The 20,712-nt window shown below is 41.3% G+C and overlaps 2 protein-coding genes across 3 annotated transcripts; one reads left to right on the forward strand and one right to left on the reverse strand.

The window, feature by feature from the left end:
• The first annotated feature begins 346 nt into the window (after nt 1-346).
• Nucleotides 347-10,261, forward strand: LOC118392323 (cyclin-dependent kinase inhibitor 1B-like). The gene is made up of 3 exons (XM_035784207.2): nt 347-1,145; nt 5,997-6,496; nt 7,123-10,261. The coding sequence occupies exons 2-3, from the start codon at nt 6,007-6,009 to the stop codon at nt 7,179-7,181; spliced, it is 549 nt and encodes a 182-aa protein (XP_035640100.1). The 5' UTR covers nt 347-1,145; nt 5,997-6,006; the 3' UTR covers nt 7,182-10,261.
• A 722-nt stretch (nt 10,262-10,983) lies between these two features.
• LOC118392324 (sugar phosphate exchanger 3-like) lies at nt 10,984-20,661 on the reverse strand. Of its 2 annotated transcripts, none has more exons than XM_052460137.1 (14): nt 20,519-20,661; nt 19,686-19,885; nt 18,876-18,990; nt 18,395-18,484; nt 17,754-17,837; nt 17,402-17,547; nt 15,794-15,890; nt 15,391-15,475; nt 14,796-15,016; nt 14,209-14,350; nt 13,593-13,694; nt 13,095-13,294; nt 12,904-12,969; nt 10,984-12,757 (listed from the first exon to the last, which is right to left on the reverse strand). In XM_052460137.1, exons 2-14 carry the CDS (start codon nt 19,760-19,762, stop codon nt 12,665-12,667), a joined length of 1,518 nt encoding a protein of 505 aa, XP_052316097.1. In that variant the 5' UTR covers nt 19,763-19,885; nt 20,519-20,661; the 3' UTR covers nt 10,984-12,664. The 2 variants fall into 2 exon arrangements, with proteins under 2 accessions (XP_052316097.1, XP_052316098.1); XM_052460138.1 differs by having other exon boundaries at nt 19,686-19,800; nt 20,519-20,640.
• Nucleotides 20,662-20,712: the final 51 nt, after the last annotated feature.

Below are 20,712 nucleotides of genomic sequence, written 5' to 3' on the forward strand. Positions count from 1 at the left end.
TAATAGACTAACATGGACCTTATGCTTGATATGTAACCTACTGTCCTAAATAGTAATATTAGCTACATGTCAAACTATTTGAAAATGGCACAAAGCAACAAAAAAACATTTTGTGCCTAGCCAGTCCCATTGAGAACTTTTCGAGCGGGAGATGACTGTACCTAAATGAAACGTAGGCTAAACTGCGGGAGAAAAAAATACAAAATGGAGTAGAGGTTTGACTAGCTCACGTTGAAATTCAACGTGACTTGTGGTCTTGGATCGGAGCCAAGGCGAAACGTGACGCAATGCCAGCATAAGAATGTGTCACATTCAAAAGAGCTGGGTCAAGATATTTTACCTAGAGAGAGAACAGTGCAACAAATCTTTGCGCGCAGTTCGAATCTTACAACCGAACTTCAAAACGTTCTTATAATGAAAACGAGGTAGGAAATATATTGAAAAACTAATAGAAAATGTGTTGGTTGATTTAAAAGAAGTAGTATACCAAGATTATTTTTATGCCAGATTTTACATTAGCCTACACTTGAAAAAAGTGTTCCATAACGGTTCTTTGGCTGGCCCCATAGGATAAACCTTTTTGGTTCCGGGTAGAAAGAACCCTTTTGGGTTCCAGGTAGAACCCTCTGTGGAAAGGGTTCTACATGGAACTCAAAAGGGTTCTCATATGGGGACCATCGAAGAACCCTTTTCGGTTTTAGATAGCATCTTTTTTTCTAATAATGTATTTAATTAAGAATGCAAGGCCAGGATGCGCACTTATACCAACTATTTGTGTCATTGGATAAAATTGATTGAATCACTGATATATAAAGGTGTTTTCCTTGGGCATTGTCCAGCTCAATGGTCCAGCTCCCAAAACCCGATTGTTATGATGATTATGACGTGTTTAAGTCTTCTGCGGTGATTATCACGTGATTAAATCTTCTGTGGCGGTAGGACGTCCCATTGCCTTCTAGGAACAAACAAGTCACATAAGGGGACAAGAGAGCGCAATAACTGGGAGCTTGTAAAGTGGTATTAGTTTATCGTGGACAGTGAAGAGCATCAGTCTATACTTCGGCGAGGCGCGTCAATTTTGACCCACAACGTCAGGAATTCGCAACAGTATTTCAGATTTGAGTGCATCATTGGACACATTGATGGTAAGAGAAGTCACATTGGCAACATTTGAGAAGTTTTGCATTATTCTTATTCAGACTTTGCAGAGTCAAACCATAGGAAAATCTGTGCTGTTCGGTTTTTTATTGTCAATGTGTATTTCTTTATGTTGCATCTCATTGACCAACATCTCATGTAGTATGCGAATGTAACTGCGTCATCTGTGATTTATACTTCTTCTGTGTATTGGTTCAAAATAAGGCTACTTTGAATCTATTTTAACATCTGGCAATGATATCGAGTGTTGTACTCTTAAAATGTGGTAGTTTCAAAGTTTTTCTCCTCTTATCGACTTTTTGGAGAAGTTGGGCACAATTATGATCGGAGATTGAGAATGTTTTATGTGGGTCTGGGGATTCCAGAGAGTTGTAAATGATCTAGTTACCGCGCCCACTTTTTCGAAGCAAACAACTTTCACTCCAAGGAGTTGAGCTGTTGCTGTTGAGGGAATGGCAGTTTATATTAGTTTAGAATAATGTTTTTATTTTCATGAAAATATGTTATTGGAAAGAAGACTTATTTTAATGAAAGTATTTTACGTAAAACGTTTTTTCTTTACGGAACAGGCTAAGAATTTGATCAAACTGCGTCATGAACGCAATGTAGAGAATATGCATCTTTGGCATAGTAGGCCTAACCAATATCCTATTTAGTCCTACTATTAGTCATACTGTTCCCTTTATGATTATGCTTTATATAAGATATTCAATATATATAGCTGGAGAGCAACGAATATAATGTACAAACTCCCAGTTTAAGTCTGTACATTTGTTTAAACAGTTGACAGGCCATTGCGCAATGCTCAATTGAGTCGACCTCAATTCCCTGGCTCTCGCCCCTGATTCTTACACTCAAATAAATGCTGGATTAAAAACAACCCAATTTGTGTTATTTGGTAACCCAGCACTAGGTAAATATTGAACAGAACACATGCTGAATTCTTTCTTGAATAACCCAACATTTTGGGTTGTTGGGATTACCCCCAACATGGGTTAATTTAGCATCAACCTGTTTTTTATTCACTTTCATGCAGTGTTGACCCACCGACTTTTTTTTTTTTCAGGAGGGGTGGCCTATAAGGGAGGTGGCTATAAGATAATTACTTTTGGCCACCCGTGAGACTTAAGTGTCATTCTTGTTAATCATGTTAAGTTTGTTCAGTGCAAAATAAAACGATCCTAGAATATTTTTGCACATTACATACATTAATATAAAATGAGTAATATGATTATTTACATATTGTGACAAAGTGCTAACTATCCCAACATTTGGATATACATAGGCTCTTGAGGGACTCATTAACGCTATAAAAGGCTCAGTGTTCAACCTTAAAATGTGCTAACAATTAGTGATGTGACAAATGGTAAACATTTCTTAACGTTTAAACAGCCATTTTTTTAAATCGCTTTTCCGTTAAAACGCAAAGAAAAATTCATAAAATTCAACGTGAATTCACAATGGAGATGTGCTGCTGCAAGCAACGGTTTGAAGTCTCACAGTGTGTCCTTTTCAGACGGTTAAGCATTACACCTGTACCTCCATTACTGTCCCTCAATTCCACTTTGCAAGTTAGCATTTCCTTCTCATTTAACTTCTTAAAGTATTTCCATACAGGACTTTGCTGCCATTTTTCCGAATCTTAACGACGATGACATAGGGGTGGAGAGTTGACTCCAAAACAATTGATTCCTCCACTTCCTCCACGTTGACTCCCATTTCTAAGTGCAAGATTGACTCCTAAGATTCTGTCATTTTGGAATGGAGGAGACTGATTAGTTGTCGTACTTACGAAAATGCAAACATTTGTGTCTTTCATAGCGAGCCAGTGAGGGACAGATGGTGAGAGAGGGCACAGTATAGGCAGGTTGGCCACCAGGCAGACAGAGTCTGAACTGTGCACTAGGCCTATTGATCGGCAATCAAAAGCTGTATCTCGCAATTTCTTGACTTGCAATGTCTCGCAACATCAGTAAAGCAGGGCCTATCATGAATGAATAGGCTACGATATTCTACACGCAACAAACCAAAGAGTGAACACAAACTCTCACCATTTTAGCGGAGCACGAGGGAGAGAAATGAGGGGGCAGGCAGAAAGGAGCGTATATGTCCTGGTAATCTGTATCTCGCAATGTCTTGTCTTGCATGCCTTGCAAATTCACCAACGTCTTCCTCTCGGGTTTGACTTAAAATACATAACTTTCCCCAGGCCTTAATTGTCTAGATGTCCATAACATGGAAAATAAATTGATTTGTGATAACTGCATTTTGTAGGGTAAAAAACAGAAAAACTTTGTTTTTCATTTAGGGATTTTTCTTAATGTTAAAGATCCCAATTTCATTATAAACATGTTAAAGTTCACACTCCTAATAACAATACAACAGAACAGATTAACCGGAATGACATTTACTCTCACGGGTCACCAAGTGTCTGAAAGCTAGGTCCCTACTAAAGCTATGCTTCCAGTCTTCTGATCTAACCCGCTCGGTCATATCTCAATAACTCAGCATCAATAACCCAGCATCAACAACCCAACCTTGATATTTTTTAAGAAAACAACCCAACTAAGTGACCGAATGCCTGCAACCCAGCAGTTGAGTCAAACCAAGCAACCCAGAAGTTGAGTCAAACCAAGCAGTTGAGTCATCCAACAACCCAGCAGTTGAGTCAGCCAAGCAACCCAGCAGTTGAGTCAAACCAAGCAGTTGAGTCATCCAACAACCCAGCAGTTGAGTCAGCCAAGCAACCCAGCAGTTGAATCAGCCAAGCAACCCAGCAGTTGAATCAGCCAAGCAACCCAGCAGTTGAATCAGCCAAGCAACCCAGCAGTTGAATCAGCCAAGCAACCCAGCAGTTGAATCAGCCAAGCAACCCAGCAGTTGAATCAGCCAAGCAACCCAGCAGTTGAATCAGCCAAGCAACCCAGCAGTTGAATCAGCCAAGCCACCCAGCAGTTGAATTAGCCAAGCAACCCAGCAGTTGAATCAGCCAAGCCACCCAGCAGTTGAATCAGCCAAGCCACCCAGCAGTTGAGTCAGCCAAGCAACCCAGCAGTTGAATCAGTCAAGCAACCCAGCAGTTGAGTCAGCCAAGCAACCCAGCAGTTGAGTCAGCCAAGCCACCCAGCAGTTGAGTCAGCCAAGCAACCCAGCAGTTGAATCAGCCAAGCCATCCAGCAGTTGAGTCAGCCAAGCCACCCAGCAGTTGAGTCAGCCAAGCAACCCGGCAGTTGTCATCCAAGAAACCCAGCATAGTGCATGCGTCTCTCAAAGTACAAGACCCAAAAAAACTTATTTTACCTGGTTAATTCATACATTAAAAAAAATATTTTTTATATGCCTTTTATTTTCAATTTGGCTGTTTCTTTGCATTTTCTTTATAGATGAACGTCTGAAAAGGTTGTCCATCTGATGCATAAAACCTAATGTTCACAATGTGGAATAATGGTTTCTGTTACACAAGCATGTTTCTTTGTATGAGGGGGCTGGCATTTAAATGCAGACGTAGTTGTGTCCCAGACGCTGTAAAGTTTGCTCAATCCCACCGTGTAACGATTTTTTTTAGATAAACAAAGGCGTAGAAATGATTCACTGCCTGTCTGGCGCACCTTTTTTAGTGTGGTTCCTTCCCATTCACTGATGCTGATAGTGGGTAACTGACTGATACACTCTGGCGGGTAAAACTGTATTTCAAGGAGGCAAAATAAGAAGAAAAAAAGATCTAGATGTTTCTAACTTTGATAAGAAAAATTCAGCGAAGGGAAGTTCTCATTATATACCAGGGATAGACTCAGCAAGGAAAATCTGACCAACCTAACAGGTATTTATTAAAACAATTCAGACTGTTACATGTGATCTATTGGATATTAATTAATATTTTCTAGACTTTGGAAGCTGTATAATGGTTTACTTGCTATTGATTTTTTAAATTTAATTGCTGTGGGGAATTATGTGATTTTGAACCTATTAATATATTAATTTAAAAGAAAAAGCTAATCAGGGCCTGTATTCACAGAGTCTCAGGGTAGGAGTGCTGATCTAGGACCTGTCCATATAATTATATTCCTTATGATCTAAAAGGCAAAACAGATCCTAGATCAGCACTCCTACTCTGAGAGGCCTAGATTTCCTTGGTGTGTAGAATGTTTGCGTGTCACTAAAAATAAGAAAGTGTTAATTTAAAACGCTAGTATTGGACGGTTGTAACTCGTAAACTACAAAAACGTGTAACATTCCTGAAGTTCAGAATGTATACCTTTAATTACATGGGGTGACTAGAAGAGCACAGAAAACATTCTCACATGAGGTGAAACATTCACCATACGTTTCCCGGGCCGCACCATGTGACCTTTCCTCCTGACCTCTCACCTCTGGCAGCCAGAGCAGAGACCAGAGCAGGTGGAGCAGGTTCATTTTTACATACTTTAGGTGTTATTCTGATTCTATGGATGTTAGAGATTTATTTAGTGTGTGGGTCTCTTACCATATGGTTAACTACTAAGTGGGTTAGGTAGGGCAGGGGTACTCAACTCTTACCCTATAAGGTCAGGAGCCTGATAATTAATTGCACCCACTTGGTGTCCACGGTCTACATCAATCCCTGATTAGAGGGAAACAATGAAAAAATGCAGTGGAACTGGCTTCAAGGTCCAGAGTTGAGTTTGAGGGAGGTAGGGCATGTGTGTTTGATCACATAAAATTCAACGATGCCCCTAAAGGGCAAACGCTGAACAGAACAGGCTTGTCTGTGTGTTTAGTGTGTTGGCCTGTAGTGACCTGGGCCACACCTCATAGAAAAACAGACACCTCACCTTTAACCCTCTCCCTTTCTCTCTCAGGGACATTGAGATGGCATCATCATTATCATCTGATGGGGCCATGTTGGTCTGTGGGAGTATGGAGGAGCTGAAGCGCAGGGCCCAGGGCCCGGTGAGGAGGAACCTGTTTGGGCCTGTGGACCACGAGCAGCTGCAACAGGACTTCCAGAGGCACCTGTGTATGACCGTGGAGTCGGCCAACAAGCGCTGGGACTTTGACTTCAACGCCGGCCGGCCGGCCACCAACAGCGCCAGCATGGAGTGGGAGGAGATGAAGTGCCAGGATGTGCCGGCGTTCTACCACAGCTGTGTGGTAAAGAAGCCGGTGATTGGCATCGCCGGGCGGAGGGCAGAGAGCGAGAATGTCAGGCTGGCGCGGGCATCATCTCCAGGGTCGTCCAGCAATGGAGAGGAGTACCTGGAGGTGACCACCAGGGAGAGCTATAGGATCCAGAGGTCGGAGAAGATGGTGGCCAGCCAGAAGGCAGGAGCAGTCAAACGGAGACAAGCCGCCATAACAGGTCAGTGTCAATGAACGGGAGAGGTGCTGCAATTTCCCCCCTATTTTTTTCCTTCTATTGGGCTTGGTACAAAAACCATACAAAAAAGGCAATAGAGAGTTAGTAGCCTACACAATGTTGGAGTCCAGGGGTTAACTTGACTATCGTTATAATAATAATAAATAAATCATATAAATAAATACATTTGTGTATTTTCTTATTATTATTACTCCCACAAGCCCTGAGGTCTTCATTTAAAGAGAGATAATAGAAGTTTACAGGTTGTTTTGAACTTCATATGAACCTGTTATTAACCTGTTAACCTGTTAATAACCATTGAGTGACAGCAGTGAATACCCCAGTGTGCTTGCAAAAGCACTGTATTTTAGGCCTTACAACAACACTGTGTTGTTACCTATGCCATTTTCCCAAACAGTTTCCCAGTTATAAGCCTTGTTGTGTGTGTCCCATATTCCACCCTATCCTCTATATCTAGTGCACTACTTTTAACCCTATGGGCCCTGGACAAAATTAGTGCACTATACAGGGAATAGGGTGCCATTTGGGATGCAAATATTATTTCCCTTACATTACTGGGACTGGGAACTAACACCTGTTCTCTCTCTCTCTCTGCCGGTCATCCACAGAATTCTTTGTTGTGAAGAAGAGGAGGGCCATGCACCACAAACGGTCCTCCCTGCAGTAAACGCATCCCAAGAAAGAGCACCATTCAGTGGGCATGCTTCGGTTGGAAATCACCTCATTAAGATGAATTTATAATCTCTGCAGCTTTCTGTAGCGACTCTGACTGTCAAAAAGCTCATAGCTACAAAATGTCTTAAAAACTCCTGACAAACTCTGTTGATTTCCACGCAAGGAAGCTAACTAACGTCCTCTCAGAGTGAAATATCTCTGAGTGGAAATGATGGATATGTTTGTATATATATTTATATAGCTATATTTCCTAAGCTTGTATGATTGTCTAAGCTTTAGATTATACTGTGAAATAGTTCAAATACACTCATCAGGAAAAAACCTAAACGGCTCTGTTGTAAGAGACTTCTTCCAACAGTACCCTTGGTATAGTATTTCTTAACCCCTAACGACCTCAGCCCGCTCTCCAACTGCCTCTCTCAGAGTTTTGATAAGAGGAGTTCAACTTCTCCTGACCTCACTCCACGTGTAGTCTTCAGTTTCACCACGGCTGTAAAAGTATCAGCCACTCGAATAAGAGGCCCCGGGGTCACCTCAGGTCAAATTGGCAACGTGACCATGATTAGCCTAGGGTACAAAGGTCAACGGTGAAGTTCCAGCACTTAAGCTATCAGGCGATGGCTGCATCGGTAGGGACTTTTATGATAATGATACATCTTATTGAGTAATAATGCTTCTCAATATATGTTTTTTTATGACGTTAATTGTTTTATTCTTAACAACAAGATACTAAAGCGTCACATCAGCTTCTTGGTGTGAGTATTATTACAGAGTGATATAAGGTGTCAGTAGGCAACAAGCTTAAATTAGCTTAAGTTCATGCTCAAATATTGTTATTATGGCAGACATACACTTCACCGTTGGCACCACCGTCTCTGTAGAATTCGTCAAGAACTTCAGTACAAAACGGAATAAAATGTAAAACTGTTTTTATTTAGCCCATAATCTTTCCATGATCTATTTAACCCGCTTCATTTTGACCCATTTATCTTATTAAGGTAGTAAAACAGGTTCTTGGAAACTTTGGTAACGAAACGGAATATACCTTGTATGGTTGGCTTTTGTTGGCTAAATCCTTTTTTAAATTTTTTTACAATGTATCCTTTTCTACTCTTGTCTTTTTATAATGGCAGCCTCTAGGTTTTGAACGCGACTCTTTTCTGTATGAAGGTAATGTAGCATTGACATTATTTGGAGTTGAAGTTATAATGGTGTTGTAGTTCACAAAAGTACATTGATCCTTAATGCATACGGAACATTCCAAGTTCTGTCAGTAAATTATTATTTTTTTTATGAGGAGCTGAGCTGTAACACATTTCCATTGCTGTGCTAAATACTAGACTGTTGTGACAACTGAGGCAGTTGACCAAAAATGGATTTGTGAGACATCAGTAAGTGTTGGCTTGAGACAAGGGACATAGCCATAGACATCCACATGCCTTAAGCATCTCACATATACATCTCAGATATACCTGTGATTAATATATAGTATCACAGATGTATCCATTGGTATTACATTCCAAACGTTATACCATTCATTCTCCAGAGTCACATCGCAATACTGTAAATAATAGTGGCAAAAATAGCAGTCCTACAGGGAGTGCATTTCCCAAAATGTGTCATGTTTGAACAAATAGCCATAATCTGGATTACCTACCTCATTGAGCGATTGACAAAAAAAAGTGAAAATAATTGACAAAAGATATACAAAATAAAAATGGTCAAATAATTACAACATATTTGTTGGAAACTACAGGAGATAGTGTTGTATTACTGTTCATAGCTGGTTCAGTGGGAAAATGGGTTCAGACCATAGGCTTTAGTTACACATCAGGTAAAATAGTCAGTGTGTCAGAGTGATAGGCCCATTCCAGCTCAAAGCAGGACTGAGGAAACTCAAGTCCTCTGGGAGTCCTGAGCTTTGTTATCTCTAGCCCTCTGGCTTGCTTTGACTGGTTTCCCAGAAGTAGACAGAATGGAGGATAGGGGGGGGGGTCTATTATTAATAGACCGCAACAGAATGATGTCCGAGACCCTGAATCAAAGTGGTTCTATAGCCAGACGAGTGGCCTGTGTTCTAGAGGGCTTTTGTCTGGATCCAAAGAGGTCCTTATAACACCGCCCTATTGACTTGCCAACGTAGAAAGACATGCCAACAGAACGTCTTGATTTCCGTTTACACACTTCACCTCACAAATGGAATCGATGATCCATTTTTATTTAATAATATTTGATGGTGTTTTTGTTGTTGTTTTGTGTGTGTTTGGACTTGAGTCTATATGTGCATGTTGGTCTACATGCGCCTGTCTTTCAACGTGTTCAAAACAAATCTTTAAAAGTCTGTTAACTTATTTTTAACTATATATTTTGTTTTTGTAGGGAAATAATTCTAAATACCCTTTCGGTAAAACTAATTGATTATGTGTATTGTTGAACTGTCTTTGCACTAAAACATTATTGACAAGATAATTCTATATTTCTGATTTTATAGAGCTACTCTCACGGAAGGGGAAGTGTTTAGAAAAAAACAAACCTTCACTGCTGAACTGGGACACAGACTATATGGGCTATCGTAGTTTGGGTCGGACACAAAATGATAAATAGATATTCGGTGCTTTCTTGGTATTACAACAGTGTTAAAACAAGGTAATACTCAGCCGTAATATTACTGACTGTACTGGTTTTCCCAGAATTCCCTTGGCAAGCGAACTGTGATACGTTAATGATCATAGATCTGTATACAGCTACTGGGCTGCTCAATCCTGCATCCCCCTGGCCCACAGTATCCCAGTTATATCAAAACATAGTATTGCATGCCTTTTATGCATGAATGGATAACATAGGTTTTTGATAGAATAATGGTTAATGTATGCAAAGTGTATTACAATGTAATTACATGGGAACAGACTATTAGCTTTGATTCGGTTTGGTAATAGTTTGAAAATAAAATGACACATTTCAATGAGGATTCAATGACCGGTTTTTGGTGCACTGTTGACTTTGATGTTAATTTGTTACAGTATGTTTCAGATGATTAAATGTGTAAATAAATGATAGAAATATACTAAAGTATTGTTTGTTTAGACTCGTCTTCATCCATAATTTACTACCTCCTTGTACATTAATATGATCTTCAGTGTCAACAGCTGGAAAATCTAGTAGGCCTACTAATTCTACACATAGTCAAAGTCTACTAATTATATTAAACCTACTAATTATATATTAGGGGCGACAGGTAGCCTAGTGGTTAGAGCGTCAGGCCAGTAACGGTTGCTTGATCAAATCCCTGAGCTGAAAAAAGTACAAATATGTCGTTCTGCCCCTGAACAAGGCAATTAACTCGCTGTTCCTAGGCCGTCATTGTAAATGAGAGTTTGTTCTTAACTGACTTGCCTAGTTAAATAAAAATTAAGCCTACTAATACTACACATATTTTGATGGTATTATTTTTGCCTTAAAGGCTCCTCCTGGTGGATCTGAAGTGACATAACACGTCTGTAACAGGATGAGCAGAATGTATCCTCTACTGCTCTACAATGGTGTCTATCCCATTAGTAATTTACCGCGAAAGTCCTTCTGAACAGATCCTCTTAATTTGTGTCCATTTTATATGTGAAAATAAATACAAGTATGCTAATTCAAGGTTTCTAAATGCTGGTTTCATTGCTTTATGAGATTTAAACAAAGAAGTAAGTTGTGTGAATACAGTTTAGATCATTGAAGTTCAAATTCATTGAGGTGGTTTCCCAAACATATATAGTAAATTCCCTTGTGAAGAATAAAATATAGGAGTCAACAGTTTAGAAAAAGTCTATTTTCTTTTCTTGAAAAAACAAAACAAACATCACATAGGCTCATTAAAATATTAATTTAAAGTGCACATATGGAGAGAAAAAAAACTAACATTCATCACAGATTAAGAACATACATTCGATAATGTTACAATTAAATACACATTCCATTTCATCAAGTTTAGCAGGTCCTGGACCAGCTGAAATGCACTTGTGACCTTGGTTAAAACCACTACAGTAATTTAGCAACTGATCCCAGTCCAACCAGGATAACTACTTGTACCGTTTTAATTTATGTACCTACAGTAAATAAAATCAGTATACTTTTACCTCATTTTGATAAGACGATTTTTTTTTTACATTGATGTAATCTTACTGTTCTTTAAATAAATACAATATTTCAGAGGCGTGCAGTTAATGTTTACTGACCTTTATGACTTACAAAGCTGCTTAAAAACTTTATCGGCAAACGTACTTTTTACACTGACCACGTTTAAATGCACACCAATATTCCCTTATTATTCGGGGTACTCAAGTGAGTTGACACACGTAAACATCATATCCCGTTTACAATAACCCGAAAAAGTTTTACTGATGCTCCGTATTGGACCGTGTAGCCTACTGGCTAATTTCACCCTTAATTTAGACACTTTCTGTTTATAATTTCTGACAATTAGTAGGCCATTTGTTTGCCAACTATTGTTAGATTCATGCAGCTTCTCTTCTGTCATAACTTGTCCCAGAAGACCAAATAAAGTAGTGCTCACCAGAATAATGTCTATCATCGATAGAATGAACGCAGTAGTAATCTAGCTAAAACCGGTAAAAGTTGTCTGTTTCGTTTAGCGACCGGGAGAACAGTGGAAAGATTCCAAAAACAATGGAACGATAGGTATGTGCAAAATGTCCAAATGTCATCAGTTTGACCTGTTTTAATTCAATTAAAAGATGAGAAAACGATTAAATAGGTTTATGATACATTACACACGCATTTTCTCAAGAGATGCTGAAATAAATAATTAATATTTATCCACTCCTGTTCCCGAGACAAAATTAACATTTGTTGCCTAATTTTACTGCAAAAAATGCATAATTCTGCACGAGTTAACATTATATTATGCTACATGTGTGAGGTTGTAGGCCATATTTCAGTTACTATTTAATTAACCCATATGAATGAGCTACTGTCCAGAATACTGTGTGCATGTAAACGTGGTCACTGACTACATGTATGTGCTACAGGCAATGACTGAAAATCCACCATGCGGATGTGTGACTGTGAGATTCTAAGAGTGAGTGGCAGACTTCAGTGAGTGTGTGTTTTGCGTGCCTTTGAAATCTGATCTCTACTAAGCAAATGAGCAGATCCAATCATTCTATACAAGTAATCATTATACACTTCAGTAAACAGGTAAAGGAATTTGAATCATTGACAGCTGCTTGGAACTTCCTATCTCAGGCCACAAACATTGAGAGGGCCCTGCCCCCACTTGTAAAAGGCGCTGAAGTAATCTTTAAAAAACGTGTTTCAGACCAAATATATACATAGACTGGACACACACATTCATAGACATGTTGTACATATATCTACAGTAGTGATCAGTGGACATAATCTGATTGACTGACAGCTAGTAGGCCCAATAGGGAAGGAGTAGGAACAAACATGGCCCCCGTGAGGAAGGCTTCACAGCCGGTGTGTCCTTGCCTGTCTGTCCCTCCACATGGCCCGAGTCTCAGTCACGATCAGCGGCAAGATGAAGACTATGCTGCCCCCCGTCTGTGAGGCAATCACAACAGGACCAAATATGTCACAAACAGCGACAACACAGTGTCTTATGTAAGATGCTCCTGAGGAGAATAAGTGACTAATTAACGGAATACATGAACATTGTCTCACATTATGGATTAGACAGATGATCTTACCATGACTATGAAGAAGTAGAACACACACATCCAGCCCAGTTTGCTCTCGATCAGCGATACCAAGTACTAAAAGACAAGGTAAAATACTCAACATTAAATCAATGGAAAGCACATATTTATGTGTGTACGTATGTATGTATGTATGTGCGTGCGTGCGTGCGTGTACTTTCTCAATCTCTAGTGTGTGTTACCTGTCCCGCTGCAGCTCCAATACTCCCAGTCCCGTCCACTATGCCGGTGACGGTAGCCAGAGCCTCCTGACTGCCCCTGAGGGCCTCCTGTCGCCCCAGGTCTGCAGAGATGGCTGAGCTGATCATGTTGGATGGCCCTCCTATGAAGAAACCTGTGGTGGCCAGGAGAGCTGCATTCACCACCTGGTCCGGAGGGGAGTCTGAGGGGGGGACAACACAGGGTTAATTCACATGTTTTTTTGTGGATTCTGTATGAGACATATGGTTCTTAATTCCCCCCCCCCCATCAAGGGCTCCCCTTGGTGGTCTAGAATTGACATAACACAATAATGAACAATTTCCATTTTTTCTCTCTGACCTAAAAAATAAATAAAAAATGGGAATACTATTTATTAAATAAATGGGATCACATTGAAATTGAATGTTGGCCTGAGTAATATAGTGATGTTTTGGGCTAGAAAAAGGAGGAAGGTGGATGAAAAAAGGAACAGTACTCACGACTGTACCCCACCAGGGCTCCCATAGCCAGCAGCAGACTGACGGCTAACACTGGAGCTCTCTTCCCCATGCAGTCTGAGATCAGGCCCTGGATCGTACCACCTGTGAGTGGTGAGTGAGTGAGTGAGTGAGTGAGTGAGTGAGTGAGTGAGTGAGTGAGTGAGTGAGTGAGTGAGTGAGTGAGTGAGTGAGTGAGTGAGTGAGTGAGTGAGTGAGTGAGTGAGAGAGAGAGAGAGAGAGAGAGAGAGAGAGAGAGAGAGAGAGAGAGAGAGACAGACAGAGAGCAGAAGATTAATACACAATTTGCGGTCCCGTCTTAAGGGCTCTACACAGTCCACGCAAACAGAGCAGACGGAGGTCCGTTTGCGTCGCGTTCCAAAAACTCAGTCGCACAAATGTACGTGGAACTACGTTAGAGAGCGATGCCAACGGACCTCAATCGGCTCCATTTGCGTAGACTACGTAGATCCCTTCAGACAGCATAGATAAATGACTCTGCATAGTTAGCTAGGATGTTACCACAGCTAAACCGCAGTCAACAACAACAATGCCAATGTCATTCATATTAACCAGTCAATACAGCCAGCGTTAACTAGGCTTGGGCCGGAAAACTCACCTATGATGCCTCCCACGTCGTACCACACAGAGAGCCTGTCGGCTTGGGCCTCCTTCCAGCCAAAGTTCCTGCTCAGGTAGAAGGGCAACCAGAAGAAGAAGGAGTAGTTCACCAGCTTCAGACACGCGTACGCCAGAGAATACTGGGGAGAGAGGATGACAGTCACCAGTTACTGAGAGAGTCATCACAGAAAGCCAGAACTAAAATCTTCATATCGTCAGATGCTCCATAATACAATACTTGCTTTATTGGTTCTGGGAGGAGAAGTTGAGAGAAAGAGACTAACGCAACTAGTGACGTCTTCACCCCCCACACTGCCTAAACAAAACTGTCAGCTAAAGAACAGAGACAGAATGAAAACGCTTAAACAGGGAGGGGCAGATAGCAGAGAAGCAGGGAGGATGATAAGATGATAGAGATATAGAAATAGATATAGATATTGATATAGATGGGGAGGGGTGAATGAAAGAGGGAGATAGCAGGGTGAGTGCGAGAGAGTGAGTGGGTGACAGCTAGCCAGAGTTAGAGGGACCACGAGAAAGAGGGACACAGAGACACACAGAGAGCTCTAGTAATATCCCACTCACAGGCAGCACCCCGGGCAGGCAGAAGGCCTGGCAGAATCCGATGGCTTTGGGTGTTTCCTCATCCCCCTGCTGGATGGTGTAGTACCCTCCGTCACACACCTCCTCCGATCCCTCCTCTTCCCCCTCCTCTTCCTCATCCTCTTCATCACTCATCAGAGGCCTGTGGCTGTCTGCATCTCTCTCCACTGGACTCAGACTTGTCTCTGACTCCAAACACAGACCTGATGGGACAGACAAACGACACTCTTCATCAAAAGAGTCACACAGTACATCATAGCTATATGAGCTTTATATCATATTCCACATACAGTATTACAACATCCTCACAATTAAAAAAAAAAACATTATTCTATTCTACTGAGCCATTTACTTTATGTTCGTATTCTTATCTTTTATCTTGTATAATTTCTTATTCTTGTTGCATTTTTGAGAAGGATCCTGCAAGTAAGCATTTCATTGGACGGTGTATACCATGCGTATCCTGTACACACGACTAATTGAACCCGAAGCTTGAAGTGGAAAAAAAGTACAGTATGATACAATGATAGGGAGACAATACCAGATCAATGAGGGAAACTGAGCACCCAATACTCACCCACTTCTTTAGGGGAGGTGAGCAGACCAAAGAACACCACCACCCCACCAGCAAACTGCAGCACTGAAGTGACCAGGAAGGCATACTGCAGAAACACAGCATAACACTGAGGTGCCTTGTATTGGGAATTGTGCTGTTCATACTCTGTGCTTTCATGTTTTCTTCCCTGGGACCACAGACGGACTACATAGCTAACTATGTAGCAAGGGGTTGAGAGAAAGACAATACCGCATAAATTCACTTTTCTCGAGACAGCAATGTGGTGACCTTTTCTTCTAGACTTACTGACTAGACCATACCAGGTATTGTCTATGCAACATGTCCCTTTTTCATCTAGACCTTATAAAAAGGTGGATCCCAGAGCAGATATGTAATATGTATATCTGTGTGCATCTGCACTCACCTCATATCCGTACTTGAGAACACTGGATGCCAGGAAAGCTCCCAGAATGTTCCCAACAGAGGCACAGGCACTCCACAGGCCAAACACAAAACCTCGCCTGGAGGGAGGAGGAGACATACAGCGGTTACAACACTCTAAAGAACATGCACTATACACACAACATACTCAACGCAATACTCAATTAGAATAAATCAGCACATCACTTCCTGTCCATATGATTTCAATCACTTTCTGACTGCACCCCTTCGATGTAAAATAAGATCTTAGATGATTTCAAATAGGGTCTAAGCTACAACATTTGTGAAAATGAGTCAAATCTGAGTTCACGTGTTTTTAGATAATTGGCGTTAATGCTTACATTTGATTTTATTTGATTAAAAATGTTTAAAAATAAATAAATCATAGAATAGATTGACAACCCCATTTGTAAACTTTTAAATTATACCAAACTCAACCGTTTATCTTTATCAGAGATAAAGACATGGACGTCCCATGGTAGGGTGGGGTATTGTTACAGGTTTTGTTTTTCCATCTATGTTTTGAGGTTGGACTTTAGCACGTATAGCTTGTTAGCACGTAGGGCGCACGGATTGGTGTCATCTCGTTAGTCAGTATGTGTTACACCTGTGCTAGTTTCCACCACGTTAGGGGACCGTGTCTTACCTGTCCTGGCCAGGTGCTATTTAAGAGCGACACTTGTCTTGATTGATGTGGAGGGTTAACACCTTTAGTTGGCGCTCCCTATTTTGATTTCTAGACAAACAATCCCTTATCTGATTTCGTTTTGCTTCCTGTCTTTAAGTTTAGTGTGGCTTTTTGTGTTGTTTGCCTCTTCTTGGGCAAATTTAGTTGGTGCCCTTTAGGTTACAGTTTTTGTTGCTAGTCAACTTTCAGTGGACACGCCCATGTCTTTCAGAACCTCTCCTAAAACCCCACCTGTTTCATCTTGGTTGTTGGTCAGTGACTCTGTTAGTTCCCCCTTCTGTTTGCCTGACATTTTTGGTTTTCTTGCCGGGGAACGAAACAGTTATGCAAAATGGGTCAACTATCTCCTAAATGTTTTGGCATTCAGGTCTAAAATGTTACTGTCTGACCAATTTCACCATGTGCAAACATGTACGACAGGTTTCTGGCAAATCAAAAGGGGCGTAGTCAGAAAGTGATTGAAATCATATGGAACGACCCCACAGTTAAAGCAATCCCTTAAGGCTGCTGTTTGTAAAGACAACTTCTGATTGTTGACCATCAGCGAGCCTAACTCAATCTGTGTGAGTGATCGGCATTGGCTAGTTTTCTGTACCTGCACCTAAACTCCAGTATTTTTCCTTTAATAGCTTGTTCTCCATCTTATTTTTAGGGAGTCCATTTGTTTTCAACACTTTTATTTCCCTGACTGACCAAAACTAGTTTTCCCATGGCTCTCCCTCTGACATATGGTGAGCAATATGTTTGGAACATCGAATCACAATATATATAGAATTGTGGGAATCGCAATAAATATCTTATCGTTATAATATCGTATCGTAAGGTCCCTGGCAATTCCCAGCCCTATTGATCAGTGTTGGAGTATACTAGTGTCATGGGAGAGAGAGGGACATGATTACTCACCCCGACTTGCCGAACCAGTTCCCCATGACTGCCACCACACAGGGCCAGACAGCAGACTGCAGTAGGCCGTTCAGTACCCAAAGGCCACAGTACAGGTAGATGTTATAGAACTGCAGCCACTCAGTCAGGGTACCAAACACAAACTCCTGGGAAGTGAAGGAGGGAAAAACAGAAGGTTATATTGGATTACGTCATCAATAGAGCACAATGAAATGGAATGGGATCAAAATGCAGAATCTGCAGTATATATGACTATTGTAGTAACTACGTTTTAACTAAGTACCTATTGTAAAAATCTGATGTAACAACTGTGTAGATGTATGTGAAATATAAAAAGCAATGCCCCACTTACCACTATGGCTGAACCACACAGACCAAAGGAGAGGACATACCGGAGGTTCATGCGGTCTCCGATCACTCCACTCATATATAGGCCCTGCATGAATATTGAACAACACACGCATATTTACTCTGTCCTCCTGCTTTGACTATTTAACTATGACTATAAAAATTATATATATTTAACTTGGCAAGTAAGGCAAGTAAGTAAAGAACAAATTCTTATTTTACAATGACGGCCTACCCCGGCCAAACCCTCCACTGCAGGTCAGCACTCAACCTGTTTACAACTACCATATATCCTCAAGATTATAACCTGTAATAAGAACTCTAGGTTATACGTCACTTCCTGATGACAGGGCCTGGAAAGCACAGCCACACAATCTTTAGCACAGCTGAGTGGGGTCAAAGGTCAGGGTTCAGAGTGGGGAGGTCAGAATAGGGAATATGAGAAGACGGCATCAGTGTGCTTGTTTCCATGTTGATAATTAAAGATAATATTCACAAATTAACACCACAGTCAACTTTCAGTGTGGGGCAGGAGAGAGAAGTAAATCTGACATGACTGATTAGGTTACATTGACTCACTGTTGCTAGACTACCAGTACGCCCCCCCACCCCCACCCCATGACCCCAGCTGGCCCTGACACTCACCACGGCGTAGGAAAACAGGAAGATGGTGTCAAGGACACCCAGGAACAGAGTGGCTTCATCGGAGTCTGCAAACAGGTTATTCTCCCATGTCTGGAGGAAGATTCCGAATAGACAATCAAAGATACATACAGTAACACAATAAATAAACATTATATCATATCAAACAAAAACATTTTCAGAGCAACTGAATAAAGGGATTTATTTAAACATTTGACCATTAGTATTAGCTGTACTTCATGGTCTGTTTCAGTACTCATCAGTAGCTCCACACGTGATAACACTTCCTCATCCACTACACAAAACAAAAAGTAAATATTGAGGACTGCACCTGAAGAGATCACTAAACAAATCCAATAGTGCAAACTAAGGCAAAATAGCAGACATCCAGGAATTAAGTCATTATATCAGAGGCCATCTTTTAGATGAGGTGAAAAGGGGGGATAATTCAAGGAAGTGAATCCGCATCCTCCTGAGTACGTACCTCCCCGGGTGAGAAGGCAGGAGAGCTGGCATTCTGCACAGAGGGAGTCCACTGGGCTGAGATGCTCACTTTCACATTACTGAAGGTCTTCCTTGAGGCATGCAGGAGGACATAGCTGGAGGGAGAGGGAGGGGAGACTTAATAAAGCCCTGTTACATTCTTAGCAGAACAAGGGACCAGAAACATCCAGGGCCTTCCAATGATGTGTTTAGCTGTTTAAAGCAGCTGGTGTGTAGGTCAGTACTCAGCCCATTTACAACTACTATATAACCTGTAATAAGAACTCTAGGCTACACGTCACTTCCTGATGACAGGGCCTGGAAAGCACAGCCACAAAATCTTTGGCACAGCTGAGTGGGGTCAAAGGTCAGGGTTCAGAGTAGGGAGGTCAGGAGAGGTAATGTGAGCAACACAGGCACAGATTCAGCGTTAATCGGATTCTTTCTGCTCAACTGTCTGATACGTTCACTTTCTCCTAGTCTGATAACAACCAGTCTGACCAAGAAGCAATGATGTCATTTAAATAAAATAAATCAGTGGAGAGCTGTATAGGACTGTGAGTACTGTAGCTCCGGTCCAGGCATTAGCATGTGCTGGGGCCCCTGGCTTAGTACTGTATTTACTTCAGGAGGATGTATGCCTATATGAGCACAAGTGAGCCTGCGTATCAAATGCGTATGTGTGCTCTGGTTTAAGTGCTTGTGTAGAGAGCATTTAGGCCAAAGAGAACTGGAATGAGAACTCTGAACATTCAGAGGGTCTTATACCAGATCCCTACAAGGCTGGTGGGAGTTCAGGAGTTGAGTTTACCTAAAGAAGGTGAGGAGGAAGGCGACCAGGTGATGGTGGGTGTACTGCGCCAGGAAGCCACAGCACGGGGACGACATCACAGGGGTCACCAGGAGGGATAGGAGGGGGTGGAGGCCTTCAAGGGAACAGCAGTAGGAGGCAGGAGTGATAGGGGGTTCAGCGAGGGAACAGCACCACAGTAGTTTATCCAGCAGTACAGCCTAGATCACAGGACAAGCAGCAAACACAACTCTAAGTCAGAAACACAGCTTTGCCTGAAAAGAGAGAACTGGGATTTAGAGTCCTATGAGACCAAGTGGATATTTTTTACTTTAGTAAACGTTGGTAAAAGGTATAGGATATAAAGCCATAAACAGGTGACCAAAGGTCTTGGTTAGCCTCTTCCAAATAATAAAGTCACAAGCTTGTTACCATTAACCTACTTCCCATCATGGGACCTTACTGTTAGTTAAACAGCCAACAAACCTTGGAATCTGGTCTGAAACCTTTATCTGGTGTAAACACCCTCTGAATCACACTCTGCCAATAAAGGCAGCAACATACAACAAAGATTGAGATTTCCTTGCTTACTTTTTCCATGTACTGATTCTAGATAGGAAGAATATAGCTATTGGTTTGCAATAAATATCCTTGGGAGCAGTCTTCTGTCTGCTTCTGTTGCTGGCCAGCAGTGCAGCACTTAACTCAAGTGACTCACTCTGGTGGTAGGTAATGCATATGGAATACACTAGCTTGATACTTCTCTTTCACTAAATATACATTTGGCATTGGATAACACTATATGGAAATGCAAATATGTAATCAAGATTGAGGTCAAACGGATAAGGACTTACGTTTTTAATACCTAAACAGCGACGCTTGAGATCATCTGTTTACAGTCCAGTCTGCTATTGTACAGTGTAGCAATCGGTTTCTTTTTGTTTTCTTCTGCTGTGGTTTCACATTTCCTACTGCCACCAACAGGACTGGAGTGTACCGGAAGTGAAAGGATGCAACACAGATCCACATGCCCCTAGTTTCAGCCAAT

This window comes from Oncorhynchus keta, chromosome 13, assembly GCF_023373465.1.
Source record: "Oncorhynchus keta strain PuntledgeMale-10-30-2019 chromosome 13, Oket_V2, whole genome shotgun sequence".
In the NCBI taxonomy this organism is placed as follows: domain Eukaryota; kingdom Metazoa; phylum Chordata; class Actinopteri; order Salmoniformes; family Salmonidae; genus Oncorhynchus; species Oncorhynchus keta.